This window comes from Giraffa tippelskirchi, chromosome Y (genome assembly GCF_054371585.1).
Source record: "Giraffa tippelskirchi isolate mGirTip1 chromosome Y, T2T-mGirTip1v1.2.pri, whole genome shotgun sequence".
Lineage (NCBI taxonomy): Eukaryota > Metazoa > Chordata > Mammalia > Artiodactyla > Giraffidae > Giraffa > Giraffa tippelskirchi.
Genome location: NC_137290.1, coordinates 11827050 through 11853059, shown reverse-complemented (window position 1 = coordinate 11853059; position 26010 = coordinate 11827050). Strand labels below are relative to the sequence as shown.

Below are 26010 nucleotides of genomic sequence, written 5' to 3'. Positions count from 1 at the left end.
AAGCCATCAAAAAGAATGAAATGATGCCATTTGCAGCAACATGGATAGACCTAGAGATTATCATACTGAGTGAAGTCAGGCAGAGAAAGACAATTACCTTATGGTATAACTTATACATGGAATCTCATGCAAATGGACTTAGGAAACAGAAACAGACTCGCAGACATAGGAAACACACTTATACTTACTGAAAGGGAAAGGGGTTGGGGAAGGGATAAATTAGGCCTTTGGGATTAGCAGATACAAACTGCTATATACAAAAATACATAAGGTCCTGCTGCATAGTCCAGGGAGCTCTATCTGATATCCTGTAATGAAAACCAATCTGAACATTCATACATCTTTCTATCCGAATCACTTTGCTGTGCACCAGAAACTAATACAACATCATAAATCCACTATAATTCTATAAAACAAAAACAAAAATGAACTCATATATATATGTGCTGTTGCTTCAGTAGTGTCTGCTCTTTGTGACCCTATGGACTGCATCCTTCCAGTATATACAGGCTTCCCTCATGTCTCAGACAACAAAGAATCTGCCTGCAAAACTATAGGTTAACATATATATATCAGTTCACTCCAGTTGCTCAGTCGTGTCTCACTCTTTGCGACCCCATGGACTGCAGCACACCAGGCCTCCCTGTCCACCACCAACTCCCAGAGTTGACTCCAAGTCACGTCCATCCAGTTGGTGATGCCATCCAACCATCTCATCCTCTGTCATCCCGTTCTCATCCCACCTTTAATCTTTCCCAGCATCAGGGTCTTTTCAAATGCGTCAGTTCTTCACATCAGGTGGCCAAAGTATTGGAGTTTCAGCTTCATCATCAGTGTTTCCAATGAATCATACATATATATATATATGTGTGTGTGTGTGTGTGTGTGTGTGTGTATGTAAACCTTACATATATATGTAAACCTTACATATATACCTGCATATGTCTAAAGAATGTTCCTAACAGGTCCATTCATAATAGGCCCAAAATGCCAGCTACCCAAATGCCTACAGCATTTCTCAGCTTTTGTGCTGGGAGTCCATTTGATTAAGGTCTGACGAGAGTCCATCCTTAAGGGTAAGGACCATCCTTAATAGACAGGCCAGATGGGGTGTGTTTCGGCAAGTGTGTGTCCATTCCAAAAGAGTGTCAGTTGCCACCATCTAGGGGTTTTGTGAGTAGGCCATTGTGAGCAGCAATGAGTGTGTGGGTGTTTGGGAGAGGGGTGACCGCGTGCCTGGGGGTCACTGTGCATTTGGTGATTCTGCAGTGTGGGACCCCAGCCCCCGGCCCTCCCTACCCACACCCCCGGGCATCCAGGCCCTTGTGTCTCCACAGCTCAGCAGTATAACATGGTTTTCCCCTGTCAACCTCATGTCCGGTCTCCTGAAAGACCTGGGCCCGGGCGGGGACTAGGTAGGGGAGGGGAGGGGTGAGGGTCGGGGCCCAGGTGGAACCCCCCGCCAGGGAGACAGTGATGCCAGGATGTTAAGCTCACAGAGGGGGTGTGAGGCCAGAATTTCCAGTCCTCCAACCCTGATAACCACAAACTTGTTTCAGGCAGTTTTAACTGCTCGATCTGAGCACCCGTGTAGAACGGGGGTGTGAAGGGGTTGTGAGCCGCTCCTTCCCCGCTTTTGTCCTGGTGGTCCCCAGGCACCTTTGAGGAAAAAGGTACCTTTTCCTAAAAGGTGCCCTTTTCCTAAATAATTGAAGCAGATGTACAATGCATAGAAAGGAGGCCAAAAAGATGCTATTTGAGTTAGTTCGAGTTTTCTCAGATTCATGTTCATTGAGTCGGGGATGCCATCCAACCATCTCATCCTCTGTTCTCCCCTTTTCCTCCTGCCCTCAATCTTTCCCAGCAACAGGGTCTTTTGAAATGAGTCAGTTCTTCGCATCAGGTGACCAAAGGATTGGAGCATCAGTCCTTCCAATGAATATTCAGGGTTGATTTCCTTTAGGAGGGACTGGTTTGGTCTCCTTGCTGTTCAGGGGACTCTCAGGAGTCTTCTTCAGCACCATGTATGGGACCTTGGCAAATTGTTTAACCTCTGTGCCTCAGTTTTTCTATCTGTGAAAGGGGGAATGATAAAATGGGTCCTGCCTCCTGGGGCAATTGGGAGAATTAAGTGTGTCATATGCAAAATAACTCACTCGGGTTGGTATCTGGCTTTCAAGAACCAATTGTTTATCTTTTAAAGATTTTTTACAGTGTGGACCATCTTTTAATTTTTTTATTGAATTTGTTTTACAATATTGGTTATGTTTTATGGTGGGGTTTTTTTGTTGTTTTTTTTTTTTTTATCACAAGGCATGTGGGATTTTATCTCCCTGACCAGAGGTTGAACCTGCACCCCTGCACTGGAAGGCGAAGTCTTAGGAAACGATATTTAAATCCTCGTTATCATTCTGCCGATGCAGTATCAGGTTAACCCATGTATGAGCCGGAATGGCTTTCCTACATCTCAATATGTGAAAACTTCTTTATTTCCAAAAGCCACAAGGATATTCTAAATATCTGTGTAAAACGGGAGGAGATCCTAGTCAGTGGGAGAGAGATACAGAACTAAAGAATAACTTTATTCACTCCTGGATTCAGCACAGCCTGGTGGCTGGGGATAAATCATAACAGATCAACATAAACATGAAACATAACAGATCTCGTCAGTGGTGGAAACCATAGCCATTCTCCTTTGCTATAAAAGGGCTTCCCTGATGGCTCAGTGGGTAAAGAATCTGCCTGCAATGCAGGAGACACAAGAGATGCAGGTCCAATCCCTGGGTCGGGAAGATCCCCTGGAGAAGGGGATGGCAGCCCACTCTACTATTGTTGCCTGGAAAAACCCATGGACAGAGGAGCCTGGTGGGCTACAGTCCACGGGGTCGCGGAGTTGCACTAAGTACAGACACAACTTTCCTCTAGTGATGGCAGCTATTAGGTGACACAGGATTGCCGAGCTAGGGACTACACTTCCCAGCATCCGTTACAACTGCATGTCGCCATGTGACCCGCTCTGGCCAACGAGAGGTGAGGAACAGTGATCTGGGTTTCTTGTAGGAGTCGCCCTTTGAAGGACTGAAGCATGTCTTCCCCTCTTCTCATCCCCCTACTTTCCCTGGAACCAGAAACTGGACTGAGTGTAGGGGGTGAGCCCCCTCCAGACACGTGGCACAGAGCACCAAGGTCAAAGGACCTTGGCTGCCCAACTCCACAGAGCTGCACCGCCCCAGCCCTGGGAGTTTCACACACAGACCACAGCCTTGGGAGAGACAGCAAGTTGGGTTCATTGAAGCCGCCATATTGGGGGTTTCACATGACAGTAGCCCAGCATGCATGATAGGGGGGCATGCGGGTGGCCTGGAGTGGGAGGCCGGGGGGACCTCAGGTTTCAGGAGATGTAGAGGACGTTGAGACCGCACAGGGGACACTCCCAGGCTTGGATCTCCTGATACTTTGCACAAGGCTTCGAAGGGGAGGTGTACTTCGGGCCAGCTCTCAAACTTACAGGAGAAGGTTGCGAGTCAAACTCGGAGTCGCTCGAATCCATGTAGAAGGTGAAGCAAAAACCCAGCTGGAAGGAAAGAAAGACCACAGAGAGGAGAGAGAAGAACTTTAGTGCCCAGGGGTGAGGGCCCCCCCCCCTTAGTTTGAGGAGCTGAGCATGGACTTCAGGGGCGACCCACCTGGGGTTGAATTCCTTCTTCGCCCAGTACACCTGGGGATCCTGAGGCAGATAACCTGACCTTCCCTGGCCGCAGTTTGCATTTCTGTATAATGGACGATAAGTAACCGATCCCTCACAGAGGTGCATAAGGACTGAACAAAGTAATCCAAAAATGGATCATTAAATGTAACAAAGTTTGCCGCTTTGTGAGAGCTGGAAAGCCCTCAGCTGTGACAATGTTTGCTTTGCTGATTTTCTTAAAACCATCTGCTTTCCTAAAAAATTAAACACTTCTTCCCAACAGAAAGCTTCACCCACAGTGCTGGCAGTATTGAAGCTGTAGTAATTTCTGGGAGGACTACTATTTCCATCCCGCGGTTTTTGAGCGTTTAGGACGCTTCAGCCTGAATGACATGTCAGGTCCCATTTAATCCTCACGAGGTGGCCTCTGATCCTATTTCTCCATCCTGCAGATGAGGAAATAGGGGTAGGGAGGCCCTGGTAAGCGTTCCCACTCTGACATTTGATCAGACGAATAGGTTGGGAGCATGCGGCACTCAGGATTAGAAGTGAGTACATAACCTTCTTGATTCTCCAGGCAAGGATACGGGAGTGGGTTGCCATGCCCTCCTCCAGGGGATCCTCCCAACCCAGGGATCAAACCTGTGTCTCCTGTACTGGCAGATGGGTTCTTTACCACTGGCACCACCTGGGAAGCCCATTTTTCCAGGTAAGCGTGGCACAGATGTGAACTCGTTTCATTGTCCTAGTAATCCCATGTGGGGTTCCTACTGCCCTGTTTCACAAATGAGGAAACTGAGCCACAGAGGAGTTCAGGAACTGGTCCCGGGTCCCACAGCTGGTAGTGGCTGAAGCTGGGTTTGAACCCAGCGCTGAGACCCTGGAGTTGGGGCCCTTAGCCTCAGAGGGCTGGGATGCCAGCTGGGAGGCTTGGGGTGGGCAGGACAGTGTTCCCTCCACACGGTGCCCTCACCTCTGCAGAACTGTCCTTCTCCTGTTCCCAGGTTATCAGCCCTTCCCACTTGGGACATTTGGGGTCCAGATCCTTCTTGCGATGGGTGGGGCAGGGGTGTCCTGAGCATTGCAGAAATGCTAAGCAGCATTCCTGGTCACTGGATGCCATTAGCACGACCCCTTCAATTGTCACAAACAAAAATGTTTCCAGACATTGAAGGCGTCCCCTGAGGGGCAAACCGCCTCTGGAGGAGAATCACCACCTCATCCCTTCCTTGTGTTCTCCAGGTTTGGGGAAAGGGAGGGATCGCCTTCCCATTGCATTCCCATGGTCAGCTGACTTGGCCTGGGGCCATTAGGGTCCTGCATCACCTCAGTTCATGACTGGTTCTGTGGAGGACACAGGTGAGCAAGGGCCTGGAAGGCACAGTCAGAATTCTCTCTGCTTCTAGGTTATTTAGTGCATCTACAAGTGTCTCTCCAATGAGTCCCTATTAGAAAGGGGAAAGTCAGATCTTATTCAGCAAAGAACGGGGACAAGCATCTTGGCCCAATGGCTCAAAATTCACATCACCAGTGATGGCGCACAGACCTCATGTGCATCAAAATGTGATGTTCTGAGAAGGACACGGCATCACTTAGGTGGTGCTCCAGAGATCAGAGCTTATCCTGAATTTCATTCATAGGGAGATGGCCAAAAATGCAACCAATAAACCACAATATGGGATGGGGGTGACTCTGGACTTCAAAATGCCTTCATAAAAGGCAAACAAGGCTTAGGAGACGGTCTAGCATAAACAAAACTACAGATACGTTACTAAATACAACCCCTGCATACACAACTAGACCTAGTGTTGGAGGGAAAAGAATGCCAAATGGACAGTATGGAGCATATTATTAATATCAAAACCGATACAGGGATAAGATGAAGTGTGTGTCAGGGCTGAATGCAGGAAGGTGACCATAGCCCCACCCTTAAATAACAGAATATTGCATTTCTCAGGCGATACACACTTAGGTATATTATGTGTAGATATACTGCAATAAATATACATATATATTACATTTTGTTAAAGAAAATACACAAACAGAGAAAATGTTAGCAATTGGCGAATTTGGGTGATCTTTACACCGTCTGTGACTCTCACGTTCTTTTCCAATGTGATTTCTAAGGAGTCCTTCCCAGGAGTGCTACAGGCACTAATAGGAAAGACATTCTCGCAGGCATCTGACACAGGGCCTCCCCTCACTCCTCCTCACGGCTGCCCCTGGTTCTCACCAGGGTCCCTCCAGGCTCCCTTCTGGCCTGTTAAGAAGCCCAGAGACAGAGCAGATACCTCGTTGGCCAAGGGTGAGTCACGTGCCCAGCCCAGGTACAATCACAGGGAACCTTGGCACCGCCGGCTCTGATTGGTCGGGGCGGACCAGGAGCTGGTCTGAGGATGGGATCAGATCCATCCAAAGAGCATGGAGACACGTGGTCTCCCCGGAAAAGTCAAAGTGGTTAGTAGGAAAAAGAAGAATGGTACCCAGGTAGACAAGGCCATGCTTGCCTCCACAGGAGGGACCGTTCCCGAATTCATTCCTTCATTTAATCAGCCCGTGTGTATACAGAGCCTGACACCGGTTACACCTGATCTAGACAGGGGATGTGTCACTGAACAACATGGGGGTTCCTGCTGGCATCCTCCCCCTGAACTACTCTCCTAAGGGAGACAGATTAGGAGCAAATAGATACACAGTGTAATCTCAAGTAGCAGTAATAGTGCTGAAGAAACTCAGCAAGGCAAGGCATCGGGGAGGCAGTGTCAAGGGCGGCTTCATGAAGGAGGTGACACAGGAGCAGAGGTTGGAATCAGCAAAGAGAAGGAGGCAGGAAAGAGGGCAGCACCCTCAAGGAAAACCATCCCCTCCACAGGAAGGGGTCCCATCTGGGACGGCGGAGGGGCACAGGGCACCCAGGCACCCAAGGGTCTCTGCTGGGCGGAGAGGCTGGCCGATAAGCCTGACCTCTCAGGCCCAGGGTTCTCTGGGCAAAGGAGAAAACAACTAGACCCACCATGCCACACGTCGGCGCCCGTTTGGCTGACACTCTTGCGTTCTTTCCGGTGGGCCCCCTTTGCCGACTGGTAGTGCTCTCAAAAGGCAGGGCTGAGCGAAGAAGAAAGAGGCATGAGGCTATCTCACCCGCTGAGGCTTGAGAAACTCGATAATAATAAGATGCTCATCAGGAAACCAGTGAAGACGGCTAATACCTGTGGAGTACCTGTTATGTGTCAGGTGTGCTTTTAAGTGTTTTGCAGGCATTAGCTTGTTTGGCTGTTCATAATAACTCTCTGAGATGGGCACTATATAACCCCAACTTAGCAATAAGGAAACAGAGAGCTTAGGACCCTTGTGGGAGTTTGCACAGCAGTGCCTGCAGAGATGCATGAAGTTGCATCCTGAAGGTCCCCAGGGAACAGACAGGGCTTGTCAGTGAGTGGAGAGGCTAGAGTTAGACAACAGGAGCTCTGGAGATAGTGACGCCCTGGGGCGCCCGTGCCCAGGAGGAAGGCACAGCTGATATGCAGGTGCCAGTGGGGCACATCTCTCCAGAAAACACTAGAGTTTCCTCGAAGAAGACAGACATGTCAATTTGGAGTCAAAGTTCCTGCTATTTCAAAGCTGCGCACAAATCCATCTATTTCCTTACACACTCCTCCACTCCTGGCCTCTCTCTGGAGGAGCATCCAGGCCACCTGTGCAAACGTCCCCTCGGACACTGCCATCTCCCTTTCTAAACATATGGTCCTGGATCCACTCCCCTGTGTAATGTGACCCAAGTAGAGTCCTGTTTCTACTTGCATATATTGTCATCATCAAACACTGGGAATAACCCAAATGGCCACCTGCACGAACCTGGTTAAGCTTCCCTGATGGCTCAGTGGTAAAGAATCTGCCTGCCAGTGCAGGAGACACAGGAGACCTGGGTTCAATCCCTGGATCCAGGAAGATCCCTGGGAGAAGGAAATGGGAACCCACCCCAGTATTCTTGCCTGGAGGATTCCATGGACAGAGGACCTTGGCAGGGTTACAGTCTGAAGGGCAGCAAAGAGTCGGACATGACCGAAGCAACTGAGCACACACACATAGCACAGAGAGACTGTGGAATCCCAGGCAGCTGGAACACAAACCAGGCATCCTGAGGGGGAGAGCCCTCGAGATGGACAGGGGACACAGTGCTTAAGGTCAAAGACCCCCAGGCCAGATGGCCAGGGTTCCGATCCCACTGTGAGCTGATGATTCACACTTGTCACCCTTCAGATTTCCCAACTGAAAAGGCGGTAATTTCTGTCCCTCCCTCACTGTGAAGCATGTGTGACTGGATGTGTGGAAAGACTTGGGACTGTGACTGGAAGATTCTCAGTGTCAGATCAGAACTAAATGAAACAAGACCCAGTATGAATGAAAGTTGCATGTGTAGTATGCACCCGTATATCAGACATAAATACACAGTAACAGATACATACACATCCTTTTCTCCATGAGTGAGCATAGAACATTCTAGAAAGCTGGACAAGGAGCTAGAAAGTAGCTATGTCTGGGGAAGGAACTACAAAGCTGAGCGACGGAGAGGCAGGCCTGTCGTTTTGTGTGATGGTCATAGGCTCCGACAGATTTGATAAAATACGGGGGGAAAGACATGGTGGATTCCGGCAATATCTGGCGTACCATCATCACGTCAGCTACAATGACTGGGTGTCCCCAGGCCCCCCCTCCTTAAGAGGAGCCAGTGGGAGATACTTGGGGTTGGGGGCAGTCTTCAGGGTCATCCCTTCCCCATCAGCCTTTCCCTGAGGCCCTCCCCACTCCTGCCTGCCCACAGTTTCCGCCCCACGTGTGTCTCACCTCGTCTCTGTGGAGGCCTGGTCTGCACCTCCTCCCTTTCCTGGCCCCTGCTGGTGTTCAGAGGCAGCATGGTGACTCCACTGCTGCTCCCTGTGAACAGGAGAGACAGCAGTCAGTGCCTGGGTGGCAGAGCCAGGGGGCCCGGGTGTGAACCCAGAGGTCAGGTGCACTCAGACAGCTCCATCCCCTCCGCATGTCTCCAGGTCCCCAACATCCAAGGAACCAAGGGGACGTGTTGACAATGCCTCCCTCCTGGTTCTGTCCAAAGCCCAGCATGTGATCTGGGGAGACCGGTTGTCATGGAGCCTGGCAAGGACAGGGGCAGGGCTCGTGGTACCTGGGACTTACCCCCTCTAAAACTAGAAAACCTGTGACATAAAGTGCTGGGGACAGGAAGCTGCAGCTTGGCTAAGTGGGAATCAAAAGGGCCTCAGGAGTCTGGCATACAGCAGGCACTCAGTAATTGCACTCCTGGGGCATTCCCAGGGCTGTCTTTCAGCTCCTTCCCAGGGCTACCAGGCAGTCTGACCGAGGGGTTCAGACAGGCCCTCCCCTCCCTGTCCTCGGGGCCATCCAGGTCCACATCAGTACTGTGGTCAACGGGAGGGGCCGAGCCCCAGACCCCCCAGCACAGCCCGGGGGAGGGGCCGGCCCTGCAGGGAGGCTTCTCTGCACAGGCTCAGTGTGGGGTCCTCACCTCCGGCCAGCATTGCCCTGGGCAGGACTTGGGCCAGCGTGTCTGGGGGTGAGAACTGGGGGGATTCCAGCCGGCCAGTCACTAGCTGAGAGAGCTCAAGGTTTACCAACAGCACAAGAAAGCACAGCACACTGAGATTTGAGTTTCAGACACACAGATCGTTTTTTAGAATAACTATCTCCAAACACTGCATGGGTCGTGTCCTTCATGACATAAAAATTCATTTTGTGTTTATTCTGCTAAACTGTGTTTCAGTATTGGCATGTCCCATGGACTACGTTCGATGTACTTGTACTAAAAGGTAATTCATTCTTCACCTGAAATTTCAATTTAAGTATTTATCATGTGTTTTACCTGGGATGCCCCAGTTTGGGGGTATTTAACCTCTTGTGCTGTCAGCTTTCCCATCCACAAAATGAGCAGAATGATGAAACGTGAGGATTACATAGAATTAAATGCATGTCAAGTGTTGAGAACACAGTCTGACCCAGACTCAGGCAGTCCCGTGTCGGATCCAACTCTATCGCTGTTGGTGGCAGGGGTGGGTCAGGAGGCCTCCCCCCCACCGTCTCCCACGCACCTTCCCTGGATCACTGTCTCTAACCCTGGGACCCTCCAGCCTGACCTCTGACCTCTGATCTCTCCCTCATCAGTCCAGGGCCTTGTTCTGGGCCAGGTTGTCTGGGGGAGAGAAACCCTGCGGGAGGGAAAAGGCCCCTGGGTCACCAAGCAGCTGAGGCACAGGGACAAGGTGCTGGTCAGTAGGGCATGTGGGCTTCAGAACTGGGGCAGCCCTCCAGGACCCTCAGAGCTGGGACAACCCCCCAGGAACGGGGAGACCCCCTCGGGTCCTCTCACGCACTCTGGCTCTCCATGACGTGCTCCAAGCATCTGGGGCACCAGGTGCACCCAGAAGTTTATTGGAAAGAACCGAGAGCCGCAGGCAGACACACTGCCCTGCAGCCCCAGAGGGGAAGACATAAGAGCTGTGTGCCCACCGTCCCCTCCGGCTGAGCCTGGCCCCCCAGCCCCGGCGCCTCCCCCGGAGGCCGCCCCTCTGACACAAGCTGCCCTGTGCCCACCGTCCCCGCCCACTGACCCCGGCCCACCCGGGCCTGGCCCCTGCCCCAGAGGCTGCCCCTCAGAGAGGCACCCTGACCCCCAAAACCAGACACGACCCCCAAAGTCCCTGGAGGTCGCCAAGCCCATTTCCGACGGCTGTAGTTAGCAGCACATCATCACAGCCATCCTCCGAGGACCTCCATATGCCTCCAGAAGTTTCTCTGTCCCTATTTGTCCCAACAGGCTCCCCCCAGAGACAATTTCTCAATCTTCTCTTTGGTCAGGGCTGTGCCTGGACCCGTGATTCCCACCTGATCTCTCCTGTGTCCTGCACAAAGTCCCGCCTCCTCCCCCAAACTAACAAGTCCACAGGTCTGTCCCTTGCGCTCCCTAAAACCTGGGGACCAGGACCCAGCTCCCCCTCCGCTGTCCTGTGGGTGGTCACCGCCATCCCCTCTTGCAGATACCCCAGCCTCCTCTGACCACTGCAGTCGTGGCTCCTCCTGGTGACCCCAGAAACACTCAGACTTGGGAGGGGCCGGGAGGCTCAGAAGGTGAGATGGCCCTCAGGGAGGCCTGGTTCCTCAAGGGGCGCCACCGCCCTCCCCATTGGGTCTCAGTGGCCCCCAGGTCCCGCCCCTGCACCCCACTCCCCAGGAGGCCCCCGCACATCCTCCCCGGGTGCCCCTACCCCACGCTCCCCGCGGAGACCCCGCAGCACCATCCTGCCTGAACATGAAAGTTGGAGACCCTTCAGGACCGTGGCCAAGGAACTGACCTCGAGACTATCATTGCGACCTGGGTCTTCCACCCTGGGCGTAGACGGGATGGGTCCCAGTGCCTTTGCTTGACGCCCGGACAGGGCTGGCTCTGGGGATGCCCGCGGAGCCTGTGGACAAACGCGAGAGAATGAATGCGGCTGGATAGCCCAGTCACACAAGGCCCCCGTCCCCGCCCCAACCCCCAGATATTAAGTCAAGAGGTTAACAGGGTCTCTGACACCCGCACAGGCGTCGGAATGTTCACCGCAATTCCATTATTCGTGGGGAGGGTCCCGGGCCTCTTCCTCCAGGAAGACCCCCAGCCTGCCAGCATCACTGTCCCTCCTATGAGCTGTCCCTACTGGACCTCAGTGCCTGGCCCCTCGCCCAGCGCCCCTCCCCCACTGTGGGGCCAGGCCTTCCTGGGAAAGGCACAGAGGCTCAAGCTTCAGAGACCCAGGGGTGGGGGTCCTGCAGGATTACAGACACACAGTGACTCCCTCCCGCGAGCTGACCCCCTGCTCGGGACTCACAGGGGGACACTCTCAACAACTCCCAGCCACACCCCTGGCCCCAGAGTCCCACGTGTGCAAATAAAGACACACTTTGCACTTGTAGATCCTGAAACACACGCAAATGGGCAGTAACACATTGTGAGGTTCAGGAACGCTCAGGCACGCGTGCGCGCACACACACACACACAGACATGCAGATACACACAGCTTCAAATACTGGGCACTTCCAGGCACACACACTCAGGACACACATATTTGCACAATTCAATCTGAAAGGACACTCTATGGGACACCCAGACCACCTCTGTCTGACACCCCAGGCTCAACCCCCAGTCTCACCTGGGGACCCATCCCCCAGAGGCCTCCCCTCTCAGACCACCCCCACCCCTGCCCACAGGTTCACTCGCCTTTACACTCTCTCCAGATGGTGTTTTTAAACCTCACAATCACTCCTTTGGACTTACAGGCTTGGTAAACAGTGAAACCTACTAGGAAATCAAATCACACAGATAAGCAGAGAGAAACCCTGGCGTGTCTCTCTCAGACACCCTCGGAGACACCCAGCCGTGCACACAGACACACACATACCCACACCCACACCGCAGTCACAGACATTCCTGGAAAATCAGAGTCACCCCTTCAGCTCGCGGGCCTTTTGGAAACGCTAAGACCCGCTCACAGATCCACACACACAAACGTTCAGGTTTAGGTTCGTGGAGCTTGAAAGAGCAGACAATCCGGGCAGATACACACACAGACACACGCATGTACGGACTTGCAGAAACACCTATTTTCAAACAGACACTTTGGACACCGGGACGTAAAGACACAGACGCCTTGGCAGACACGTTTGCAAAGCCGGAATAGGCCTCCAGACACAGGATCGCCTAGGGCTGGACCCGGGGGCCGACGCCCGGTCTCCCCCAGAGGTCGCCCCCCTCAGATGCGCGTCCCCGGCGCGCTCCAGGCACCCGCCGGCCGCAGGCGCGGGCGCGGAGACACACGAGGCTCCATAACGCTCCGGCAAGCACGCTTCTCGCCAGCTTGCTCTGGTGCCCCCGAAAGGCTCCGGAGGGGTTGCACGCCCCTCCTTACTCCCCCAGGCCCCCGTCTAGGCTCCCCCGAGTCAGCCTCCTGAGCTGCCTCCGGCCGTCCCGTAAGGAGGCCCCGGCCCTGCCGCCTCCCCAGAGCGCCTCGTCCCCCACGGGAGCCGCGCGGCCCGCAGACCCGCGCTCCTACCTCCTGGCGTCTTCGGGCCGGGCGCCTGCTCCTCCTGCACCTGCCCAGGGAGGAGGCCCAGCCAGGCCCTCACCCATACGGCCCAGTCCTCCTCGCTGCCCTCCAGCCTGCTCTCTTCCCGGCGGCCCGAGGAGCCCTCGGACCACGAATCGCCCGCCTCGCGCCTCAGAAGGGTCTGAGGACTGCGGCCGCCCTCGGGGAGCCGCGGGCTCCTCGGGGGGCTCCTCGGCGCGCGCGCCCGCGCCCCGCCGCCGGAACGCACCCGCACCTCCGGGCGGGCCGCCTCCGCCCTCCCCGCGGCGACCCCGCAGCGCCAGCCCGCGGCCCTTCGCCCGCCGCCCCGCACTGCACACTCGCCCGGATGGCGCAGACCCTTCGGAGCCCCGGCAGCGACTTGGCTCTGGGCTGCCCAGAGGCACCGAGTCGGGGCGGGCTTGTCCCGCGCCACTTCCTGGCGTCCCGCGGGGACGGTGTGGGCGATGGGTTCCCGGAAAACCCGCCTGGGGCACCCTGGACAAAAGCACGGAAGGAGCGGCTCCAGACCACCGACCCCGCCCCGGCCCACAGGGACTCAGATCGGATCGGTGGTTACAACAGTGCCCAAAACAGAGAGCAAGTGCTAGTGCTGGCTGTGGTTTTATTACCAGGGTTGGAGGGTTGGAAATGTTGTTCTCATACCTGCTGTGTGAGCCCAGCGTCCCTGGAATATTGTCTCCCTGGCGGGGGTTCCACCTGGGCCCCCCGCCCCCAGCGCCCCTTCCCCTCTCCGACCTCGACCCGGCCCGGGCCCAGGTCTTCCAGGAGGCAGGTGGGGTTGACGGGGAAGAACCAAGAACCGTGTTATACTGCCGAGCCGCGGAGACCCAAGGGCCTGGATGCCCGGGGGTGGGGGGGTGGCACTGATGTCTGGGCCCTGGGGGCCCGCCCTGTGCCATCTTCAGATACACAGTGAACCCCAAGGCACGCCCGCCCACACACTCACTGCTGCTCACAGTGGCCTACTCTCAAAGCCCCAAGATGTAGTTCTCCTCCATGGACCAGAATCTCCTCCCCTCTTTTTTTGTTATGCAGATAATTAGAATGAGGACGTTTTCTTGGGTATTGACCATGCAGTAGGCACCAACCCAGTGTCTTTACACATGTTGATCCCCTTAATGCTCACGACCACGTGGCCAATTCTGTTATTCTGTCTCTTTCTGAGATAAGAGAACAGAGGCACAGAGTTCCTGTCGCTTGCTTCAGGTCACACAGATCATAAGGAGCCAAGCCAGGATTCCAATCCAAGGAGGCTGACTCCAGAGACTGTGCCAACAGGACTTAGCAGTTAAACAACAACAACAAGCCTCTGTATCAGACTCCTTTGGTGGCAAGCAACAGAAACCCTGATTCAGGGCCTTTGCACTGGCTGTTTCCTCCCCCTGCAGTGCCCTTCCCCCAGGGTTTTTCTGTTGTTGATTCAATCAGCATCTTTTCCAGTTCTTCCTTGCATGCAGGTATTGTTGACTTCACCGTTTATGAGATATTTATGACAGTTCTTTGGTGCTGGCTGACTTTAAGATTATCACCAGTTTCCAGCCCTCTGTTACTTAGGAAAGCACCCACTCGTTTCTGAGAAGTCAAATGATCACCCATGAGCTTCAGCACTTCAACAGTTTAGAAGATTATAGAGCGAGTTTTCTCTTTAAGATAATACATGCATTTCACAAGAATCCCAAGTCATAACAAGGTGTATTCGTTAAAACAAACAAACAAAAAGCCTCTCTCTCTCTACCTTCTACTTTTGAAGTTTCAATTTTGGGGATATTTATAATCTATTCATCTTGAGAAATTTATTTCAAAAGTTTTGCCTTCAAAAACCAGACTCCAAGGGTACAAGCACATATCCTTCCAACTGATTAAAGGAAAAGCAGGAGAGTCAGTGAGGCGGTGAAACCCCTGGAACTCTTGTGCATTGTTATGGAAGTGTGAATTGGTGCTGCTCTTCAGAAGAGAAAATTGGTGGCTGGCATAACTGCACATATGCATGTCGAACCCCAACAACCCTGTTCTTGGGTATATTCTCAGTAGAAATGCGTATTAAGCTAACAGAGGGTGTGTACGAAGATGTTTCATGACACCTCTCACACTGTTGGTGGGAATATAAACTGGTGCCGTCACTCTAGAGAACAGTGCGGAGGTTCCTTACAAACTAAAAATAAAGCTATCGTATGAGCCAGCAATCCCACTCCCAGGCATGTTTCTGAAGAAAACTCTACTTGGAAAAGTTCCACGCATCCCTATGTTCAGAGCAGCACTGTTTACAACAGCCAAGACATGGAAGAAACCTCAGGGTCCATCAGCAGACGAACGGACAAAGAAGATGTGGTACATATACACAATGGAGTATCACTAAGGCATCAAAAAGAATGAAATTATTCCATTTGCAGCAACATGGATAGACCTAGAGATTATCATACTGAGAGAAGTCAGGCAGAGAAAGACAATTACCTTATGATATAACTTATAGATGGAAACTCATACAAATGGACTTAGGAAACAGAAACAGACTCGCAGACATAGGAAACACACTTAAAATTACCAAAAGGGAAAGGGGTTGGGGAAGGGATAAATTAGGCTTTGGGATTAGCAGATACAAACTGCTATATACAAAAATACATAAGGTCCTGCTGCATAGCCCAGGGAGCTCTATCTAATATCCTGTAATGAAAACCAATCTGAAAAATCCTACCTATTTCTAACCGAATCACTTTGCTGTGCCCCCAAAACTAATACAACATCGTAAATCCACTATACTTTTTAAAACAAAAACAAAAATGAACGCTTATATATATATATGTGCTGCCGCTTCGGTAGTTGTCTGCCCTTTGTGACCCTATGGACTGCAGCTTGCCAGTATATATAGGCTTCCCTCATGTCTCAGACAACAAAGAATCTGCCTGCAAAACTATAGGTTAACTCACATATATATCCGTTCAGTTGAGTCCAGTTGCTCATTCGTGTCCAACTGTTCACGACCACACAGACTGTAGCACACCAGGCCTCCCAGTCCACCACCAACTCCCAGAGTTGACTCAAAGTCATGTCCATCAGGTTGATGATGCCATCCAACCATCTCATCCTCTGTCATCCCGTTCTCCTCCCACTTTCAATCTTTCCCAGTATTTTTAAAATTTTTTATTGAAATTTTTATACAATATTGGTTCTCTTTTATGTTTTCTTTTTTTTGAACAAGGCATGTGGGATTTTATCTCCCCGAACAGTGATTGAACCTGCACCCCTGCATTGGAAGGGGCAGTCTTAAGAAACGATATTTAAATCCTTGTTATCATTCTGCTGATGTAGTATCAGGTTAACCCATGCATGAGCCGGAATGGCTTCCCCGGATCTCAATAAGTGAAAACTTCTTTATTTCCAAAAGCCACAAGGAAAATGTGAGGCCTGTGAGGGAACTTCAGCCTGTGAGGCTGACTTTCTGGATCCCTCCCCTGTCCTGGGGCTACACATGTGGCCCAGTGGTAAAGCATCTGCCTGCCAGTGCAGGAGATACAGGTTTGTTCGCTGGGTCGGGAAGAATCCTGGAGGAGGAAATGGCAACCCACTCCAGTATTCTCACCTGGAGAATCCCCTGGACAGGGGAGCCTGGTGGCTACAGTCCCCAAGGTCTCAAAAAGTCGGAGGCTGCTGAGCATGCCCACACACACACACAGGAAGGAAACTGAAATCAGCCATCCTCTGTAACATAGACAGGACTGAATTAAAGATTAGTAAGGCTAGGCACTTAAAAAAACAAACAAAAAGAAACAGACATACAAAACCACACATGCGTGATTTGTCTTCGCTGGAAGTCTGAAAATCTAATATCTGCAGAGGCTGGGCAAAGACATCCAGTGAATTATTAGTGAATTAGTGAATCCAGCCAATTGATAGAATAGGGAGTGATGCGGGCTCTGGAGAAACGGAATCTGTTGCAATGAGGCGGCCGCTCCAAGCTTCTGCCAGCTGGTGGTGGTGGACCAAGCACTGCCAGATTCTCTGATACTTTTCAAGAGAACCCAAATTCCAGGTTGTTATTTAAACTTCTTGACTTGGCAGTTAACTCAACTATCAAGGGCTTCTCAGGTGGTGGTAAAGAACCTGCCCACCAACGCGGGAAGACAAGAGACTCGGGTCCATTCCCTGGGTTGGGAAGATCCTAACCAAGCAGAGGGAAGAAGAAAAGGAAGTGGCACTGTGCATGTAAAATACCCGCCTCCAAGGCTCAATCCTAGCCCAGCCACGTACCAGCTGTGTGATGTTAGGCAAGTTGCTTAACCTCTCTGTGCTTTGGTTTCTTTATCTGCAACATGTAGGAATAACAATGTCCCCTCACCCACCATAGAATTGTCATCCTGCTGCTGCTGCTAAGTCGCTCACTCGTGTCCAACTTATGGACCACAGCCTACCAGTATCCCCTGTCCCTGGGATTCTCCATGCAAGAACACTGGAGCGGGTTGCCGTTCCCTTCTCCAACGCATGAAAGTGAAAAGTGAAAGTGAAGTCCCTCAGTCCAGCCCGACTCTTCGAGACCCTGTGGATTGCAGCCGGCCAGGCTCCTCCATCCATGGGATTTTCCAGGCAAGAGTACTGGAGTGGGGTGCCATTGCCTTCTCTGAGAATCATCATGAGGAGTAAGTAAAGTTAGTACAGGTGTAACTGTGAGAACCGTGCCTGGTATGTAAAACCCTGTGTCTCTACTGCTGTCTCCAAATGGGTGAGTCTGTGTTTCTCAAAACTGTGTGGGATGGACTCTTCATGAATATAAATAACAATACTGCAAACATCACGACTGGGGACTTCCCTGGGGGTCCAGTGGTGAAGAATCCACCTGCCAATGACGGGGGCCCAGGTTCGATCCCTGGTCTGGGAAGATTCCACATGCTGCAGGGCAGCTGAGCCCGTGCGCCAGCCACGACTGCTGAGCCCGTGTGCTCTAACTACTGAAGCCTGTGGACCCTGGAGCCCATGCTATGCAACAGAGAAGCCGCTGCCATGAGAACGCCACATATCGCAACCCCAGGATAGCCCCCATTCGCTGCAACTCAAGAAGGCCCTTTTGCAGCAACGAAGACCCCGTGCAGCCAAAAGCAAATACATAACTTAAGAAGCATCATAATCTGAAGCAGTGGAGGGGAGCAGACACCCTGGGTTTGAGCCTCGGCCAACGCGAGACGTCAGCTTGGCTGCTGAGTGGCATGGAAGCATCGCTTCGGGGGTAGGATGAGATTTTAGGAACTGCATCTCCACGAGCACTGCCCGCAGTATTTCCATCCTGCCGTCTCACAGCTCTGGCTGACATGCCTCCACTCACGGGGATCTCACGTAGAACAGTGGTTATTCAGACAAGGATGGCCATGCCCCCCTAAAAGGGATCTGTGGCACCAACTGCGGACATTTTTGGGTAGAGACAGGGGATGTTGGTCAACCTCCTGCAGTGCACAGGACCACCCCCACAGCAAAGACGGATCCGACTCCCATGCAACAGAAGCACCAAGCTGGCCGCTTTGACCCCTCAGTCTTGAATCCCTGATACTGCATCAGCAGAGTGACAACAAGGATTTAGATGTTCTTTCCTAAGAATTCCCCTTCCAATGTAGGGGGTGCAGGTTTGAGGCCTGGTCGGGGAGATAAAATCCCACATGCCTTGTGACCAAATAAACCCCATAAAACAGAACCAATATTGAAAAAAATGCAATAAAAATGGTCCACATTTAAAAAAATCTTCAAAAAATAAATAAATATTGCTTCCTGAGAGTCAGATACCAACCTGAGTGAGTGCTTTTGTATATGAGACACTTAATTCTCCCAACCACCCCAGGAGGCAGGACCCATTTTATCATTCCCCCTTTCACAGATAGAAAAATGAGACACAGAGGTTAAACAATTTGCTGAGGTCTCATACATGGTGCTGAAGACGACTCCTGAGAGTCCCCTGAACAGCAAGGAGACCAAACCAGTCCCTCCTAAAGGAAATCAACCCTGAATATTCATTAGAAGGACTGATGCTGAAGCCGATGCTCCAATACTTTGGCCACCTGATGCGAAGAACTGACTCGCTGGAAAAGACCCTGATGCTGGGAAAGATTAAGGGCAGGAGGAGAAGGGGAAAACAGAGGATGAGATGGTTGCATGGCATCACCGACTCAATGGACATGAGTCTGAGCAAACTCGAACTAACTAAAATACAATCTTTTTGGTCTCCCTTATATGCATTGTACATCTACTTCAATTATTTAGGAAAAGGGCACCTTGACCAGAAATAGTGTCCATGTTAAAAATAAAGATTAAGGACCCTCCTTCTGGGTCACCAGTGTTTGTTCTTCTTTGATAGGAAGACTCCCTTCCCAGGTGCCTGGTCCACACTGACTCGATATGTATGTGCTGGTCTCTCTTTTAACACTGAAGAAATATAACCCCCCTGACTCGTTTAATGTTTTTGTTCTGTTGTTTTGCAGTGGCTGAGTTATGTCTGACTCACTGTGACATCATGGACCACAGCACACTAGGCTTCTCTGTCCACCATCTTCCCGAGTTTGCCTAAACTCACGTCCATCGAGTTGGTGATGCCATCCAACCATCTCTTCCTCTGTCAACCCCTTCTCCTCCCACCTTCCATCTTTCCCAGCATTAGGGTCTTTTCCAGAGAGTCAGTTGTTCACATCAGGTGGCAAAAGTATTGGAGTTTCAGCTTCATTCATTCCAATGAACTGAGGGTTGATTTCCTTTAGGATTGACTAGTTTGATCTTCTTGCGGTCCAAGGGACTCTCATGAGTTTTCTCCAGCAACACAGTTCAAAATATCAATTCCTCAGTACTCAGCCTTCTGACAGCCTTTGTTCTGACAATATATAAAACCGTGCTGAAAACTTGGAGCAGCTTCTCAGAATAATCTGGGAAGATGACTTTCAGGTTGGCCATGTTTGGCTTATAGAAATCAAGAATTTTTTCTATCATAAGTAAACACAACTCTTCTCTCTTCTTATTATCAGTTCAGTTCAGTCACTCAGGCATGTCCAACTCTTTGCGATCCTGTGAATTGCAGCACGCCAGGCCTCTCTGTCCATCACCAACTTCCGGAGTCTACCCAAACCCATGTCCATTGAGTCAGTGATGATATCCAACCATCTCATCCTCTGTCATCCCCTTCTCCTCCTGGCCCCAATGCTACCCAGCATTAGGGTCTTTTCCAATGAGTCAACCCTTCGCATGAGCTGGCCAAAGTATTGGAGTTTCAGCTTCAACATCAGTCCTTCCAGTGAACAATCAGGATTGATCTCCTTTAGGATGGATTGATTGGATCTCCTTGCAGCCAAAGGGACTCTCAAGAGTCTTCTCCAACACCACAGTTCAAAAGCATCAAGTCTGCGGTGCTCAGCTTTCTTCACCGTCCAACTCTCACATCCATACATGACCACTGGAAAAACCATAGCCTTGATTAGATGGACTTTTGTTGGCAAAGTAATGTCTCTTCTTTTAAAAATGCTATCTAGGTTGGCCATAACCTTTCTTCCAAGCAGTAAGCGTCTTTTAATTTCATGGCTGCAATCACCATCAGTGGTGATCTTGGAGCCCAAAAAAATGAAGTCTGACACTGTTTCCATTGTTTCTCCATCTATTTCCCATGACGTAATGGGACCAGATGCCATGATCTTACTTTTCTGAATGTTGAGCTTTAGGCCACCTTTTTCACTCTCCTCTTTCACTTTCATCAAGAGGCTCGTTAGTTCTTCTTCACTTTCTGCCATAAGGGTGGTGCCATCTGCATATCTGAGGTGACTGATATTTCTCCTGGCAAACTTGATTCCAGCTTGTGTTTCTTCCAGCCCAACATTTCTCATGATAGACTCTGCATGGAAGTTAAATGAGCAGGGTGACAATATACAGCCTTGACATACTCCTTTTCCTATTTGGAAGCAGCCTGTTGCTCCATGTCCAGTCCTAAGTGTTGCTTCCTGACCTGCATACAGGTTTTTCAAGAGACAGGTCAGATGGTCTGATATTCCCATCTCTTTCAGAATTTTCCACAGTTTATTGTGATCCACACAGTCAAAGGCTTTGGCATACTCAATAAAGCAGAAACAGATGTTTTTTGGTACTCTCTTGTTTTTTCGATGATCCAGCAGATGTTGGCAATTTGATCTCTGGTTCCTCTGCCTTTTCTAACACCACCTTCAACATCTGGAAGTTCACGGTTCACCTATTGCTGAAGCCTGGCTTGGAGAATTTTGAGCATTACTTTACTAGCATGTGAGATGAGTGCAATTGTGTGGTAGGTTGATCATTGTTGGCATTGCCTTTCTTTGGAATTGGAACGAAAACTGATCTTTTCCAGTCCTGTGACCACTGCTGAGGTTTCCAGATTCACTGGCATATCGAGTGCAGCACGTTCACAGCATCATCTTTCAGGATTTGAAATAGCTCCACTGGAATTCCATCACCTCCACTGGCTTTGTTCGTCGTGATGCTTTCTAAGACTCACTTGACTTCACATTCCAGGATGTCTGGCTCTAGGTGAGTGATCACACCATCATGATTACCTGGGTCGTGAAGATCTGTTTTGTACAGTTCTTCTGTGTATTCTTGCCATCTCTTCTTAATACCTTCTGCTTCTGTTAGGTCCATAACTTTTCTGTCTTTATCGAGCCTATCTTTGCATGAAGTGTTCCTTTGGTATCTCTAATTTTCTTGGAGAGATCTCTGGTCTTTCCAATCTGTTGTTTTCCTCTATTTCTTTGCATTGTTCACTGAGGAGGCTTTCTTATCTCTCCTTGCTATTCTTTGGAACTCTGCATTCAGATGGGAATACCTTTCCTTTTCTCCTTTGCTTTTCACTTCTCTTCTCTTCCCAGCTATCTGTTAGGCTTCCTCAGACAGCCATTTTGCTTTTTAGCATTTCTTTTGCATGGGGATGGTCTTGATCCCTGTCTCCTGTACAATGTCACGAACCTCTGTCCATAGTTCATCAGGCACTGTGTCTATCAGATCTAGTCCCTTAAATCTATTTGTCACTTCTACTGTATACTCATAAGGGATTTGATCTAGGTCATACCTGAATGGACTAGTGGTTTTCCCTACTTTCTTCAATTTAAGTCTGAATTTGGCAATAAGCAGTTCATGACGTGAGCCACAGTCTGCTCCCGGTCTTGTTTTTGCTGACTGTACAGAGCTTCTCCACCTTTGGCTGCAAAGAATATAATCAATCTGATTTCGGTGTTGATCATCTGGTGACGTCCACGTGCAGAGTCTTCTCCTGTGTTGTTGGATGAGGGTGTTTGCTATGACCAGTGCGTTCTCATGGCAAAACTCTATTATCCTTTGTCCTTCTTCATTCTGTTTTCCACAGCCAAATTTGCCTGTTATGCCAGGTGTTTCTTGACTTCCTACTTTTGCATTCCAGTCCCCTATAATGAAAAGGACATCTTTTTTGGGTGTTTGTTCTAGAAGGTCTTGTTGGTCTTCATAGAATTGTTCAACTTCACCTTCTTTGGTATTACTGGTCGGGGTATAGACTTGGATTACTTTGATATTGAGTGGTTTTTCTTGGATACGAACAGAGATCATTCTATAGTTTTTGAGACTGCATCCAAGTACTGCCTTTCAGACTCTTTTGTTGACCATGATGGCTATTCCATTTCTTCTAAGGGATTCTTGCCCACACTAGTAGATATAATGGTCATCTGAGTTAAATTCACCCATTCCAGTCCATCTTAGTTCGCTGATTCCTAGAATGTCAACGTTCACTCTTGCCATCTCCTGTTTGACCACTTCCAATTTGCCTTGATTCATGGACCTACCATTCCAGGTTCCTATGCAATATTGCTCTTTACAGCATTGGACTTTGCGTCTATCACCAGTCACATCCACAGCTGGGTATCGTTTTTGCTTTGGCTCCATCCTATCATTCATTCTGGAGTTATTTCTCCACTGGTCTCCAGTACCATATTGCGCACTTACTGACCTGGGGAGTTCATCTTTCAGTGTCCTATCTTTTTGCCTTTTCATACTGTTCATGGGGTTCTCAAGGCAAGAATGCTTTAGTGGTTTGCCATGCCTTTCTCCAGTGGACCACATTCTGTCTTATTATAAACTACTATTATTTTCATTGGTGCTGCTTGGATACACAGCAGGATATCCGAAAAGGACACCTGAGTTCACCTGGAGTCTACTTTGGACCAGCGCTCAGTACCAAGCACGGGCCCTTTGAGCCCCTTCGCCATCACAGCACCCTCAGGTGACTCTGTGAGTTTTCCCTTGTATCTGTCGTTCAGTCGTTAAGTCGTGTCTGACTCTTTGCGACCCCATGGACTGCAGCACGCCAGGCTTCCCTGTCCTTCACTATCTCCCAGAGTTTGCTCAATCTCATATCTGTTCAGTCGATGATGACATTCAACCCCTCATCCGCTGTCACCTCCTTCTCCTCCTGCAATATCTGGATCTCCTTATATTAAGTGATGGTCCACTGAAGAGAGAGATGATCCTTTTTTCTAGGCAAAGGACCTAGGCGGAAGTTCCAGGTAGGAAGGCCTGGAATTTTGGTGTGAACCGGGTTGGCGTTTTTTTTTTTTTTTTTTTTTTAATGTGGCTTAAAAAACATGGATGGACCTAGAGATTGTCATAACGAGTGAAGTAAATCAGACAGAGAAGGAGAAATTTCATATGGCATCCCTCATATGTGGAACCTAAAAATAAATTATATAAATGAAGTTACAACACAGAAAGACTCTCACAGAACAAACTTATGGTTTGTTCTTATGGATAAACTTACGGATAACCAACAAAGTCCTACTGTATACCACAGGAAACTTTGCTCAATGTTACGTGGCAGGCTGGATGGGAAGGGAATTTGGGGGAGAATGGATAAAGATATACATACGGCTGAGTCCCTTTGCTGTTTACCTGAAACTATCACAACATTGTTAACTGTCTATACCTCAATACAAAATAAAAAGTATTTTTTTTAAGTTGTATAAACGTATGATGACTGAGTAAAATATTTGCATGGGAGTAAGAACCACAGGGGTAATACCATGTTCAGGGGGATGATTTTCCTTTTTGTCTTAATAATATTTTCTTTCAGCAAATAAAAATCAAGATTCAAATGTGCATAAATTGCTTTTATATGATTACATATTGTGACATCTTAAATATGTATGAATATATAATCCCTTTATCTACTCTTGCTGCTCTGATTTTAACATAAGGAGTTAGAAAACCTTTTAAGACAATGTAACCTCCTACTTATGGTCTCTTAAGAGGTGCTGCTAATAAATCCAACTGGAAGTTTTTAACTTTTTATTGTATATTGCAGTACAGCCAATTAACAATGCTGTGATAGTTTCAGACGGACAGCAAAGGGACTCAGCCACAGATACACATGTATCCATTCTCCCCCAAACTCCCCTCACATCCAGGCTGCCACTGAACACTGAGCAGAGTTCCCTGTGCTCTACAGCAGGTCCTTGTTGGTTCTCCATTTTAAATACAGCCGGGTGTACGTGTCTGTCCCACACCCCCTAACCATCCCTTCCCTGCATCCTTCCCCTCAGCAACCATAAGTTGAACATACAGCTTTTTCACACTTGACTTCGTGTCGTTCCCCTGGCAGGCACCCTAGACAAGACACTCACACATAAGAAAATATTTGTGAGTTACCTTCAGCCTAGAAAATAAGAACAAGGGAGAAAAACAGATCCAGAACAATATATGAATTTCCAAGAAGTTGACGTGCACTTAAGGTATGTGTGTGACTTAGAGGTGGGAGTCTCCTGACCTCTGGATGTTTCATGTGGATTTTGAGAAAAATGTCTGCTTCTTTAATTAAACGGAAATGTACACAACAGAGAGTGTTGCATCAAGGCTGACATTTAGTGCATGACTCCCTGAGACATTCCAAGTTGGGTTGTTGACCTACTTTTCCTCTGGACCCCAAGCTGTGTTAACTCCTCACTGACTTCTAATCTGGAATCAGCGATCCCTGTTGGGAAAACCCTTGTTGCTTCCCCCTTATCTCCATTCCTCCCTCAACCACTGTTATTTCTTACCTTTTAGGTTGCTGTGGTTGTTCGTCATCAAGTCATGTCCACTTCTTTGCTATCCCACGGACTGCAGCACGCCAGGCTTCCCTCAACTTCGCCATCTCCCGAAGTTAGCTCAAACCCAAGTCCATTGAGTCAGTGATGCCATCCAAACATCTCATCCTCTGCCGCCTCCTTCTTCACTTGCCTTCAGTCTTTCCCAGCCTCTGGTCTTTCCCAAGGAGTCCACGCTTCACATCAGGTGGCCAAAGTATTGGAGCTTCAGTGCAATGTCAGTCCTTTCAATCAATATTCAGAGTTGATTTCCTTTAGGATTGACTGCTTTGATCTCCTTGCAGTCTAAGAGACTCTCAAGAGTCTTCTAATAAAATTGTAGCCAACATATATAAACTACCTGTATAGATCTCAGACACCACTTTAATCATTTGACATGTAACGGGGTTCAGGATACCTCACCCCAAAATATGGCACCTGGCATACTGAAGGTGAAGCAGTTTGAGAAAACAGCAGAAGGAAGAGGTTCATTCTCTTCCCCTTCCCCCTTCTTCCATGAAACAAGCCATAATCCCATCATGGGAGAGGTACCCTGCCTATAGCAGGAGGAAAGGAGCATTCTTATCTCCAAAGGGTGAGGAACACTTCCAAGAGGAAGCCTAACACACAGGCCTTGCTAAGTTTCTGCCAGCTTATTACACTCACCACTTATTCCTTAACCGATCATATTCTTCCACGAGTGTCCACACCTCATCAAACCTAGTTTGAAATACTCAGGTCTGTTTCTTTAGGTCTTCATTTCCTTAGGAAGGCTCCTGTGTCACTTAAAACATATTAAAATAAGTTGTAAGCTTGTCTCCAGTTAATCTGTCTTTGTTGATTCATTTTCAGACCCACCCAGTGACCCTCAGCACATAGAAGAAAAGATTATCCACCTCTACATGTTATAATCCTTATATTTAGTAACTTGCTGTCCTTTTAGTCTAGAAGGACAGACTGCGGCTCAGGGAGCTTGAATGACCTCCAAATTGCAGGTTTTCAGATACAATACATAGAAGGGCCCTTCTGGGGACTCGCCCACACCAGGGGTTTGTGAGATGCATGTGTATACCTAAAATGTCATCACCTAATCTCAGGT

The 26010-nt window shown here is 49.5% G+C and overlaps 1 protein-coding gene across 1 annotated transcript; it reads right to left on the bottom strand.

Moving 5' to 3' along the window:
- Positions 1 to 2561: 2561 nt before the first annotated feature.
- On the bottom strand, positions 2562 to 13097 carry LOC145537544 (uncharacterized). Its single transcript, XM_081568245.1, has 4 exons — positions 12808 to 13097; positions 11071 to 11181; positions 8534 to 8623; positions 2562 to 3574 (listed from the first exon to the last, which is right to left on the bottom strand). The coding sequence occupies exons 1-4, from the start codon at positions 12882 to 12884 to the stop codon at positions 3505 to 3507; spliced, it is 348 nt and encodes a 115-aa protein (XP_081424371.1). The 5' UTR covers positions 12885 to 13097; the 3' UTR covers positions 2562 to 3504.
- Between the last annotated feature and the right edge of the window lie 12913 nt (positions 13098 to 26010).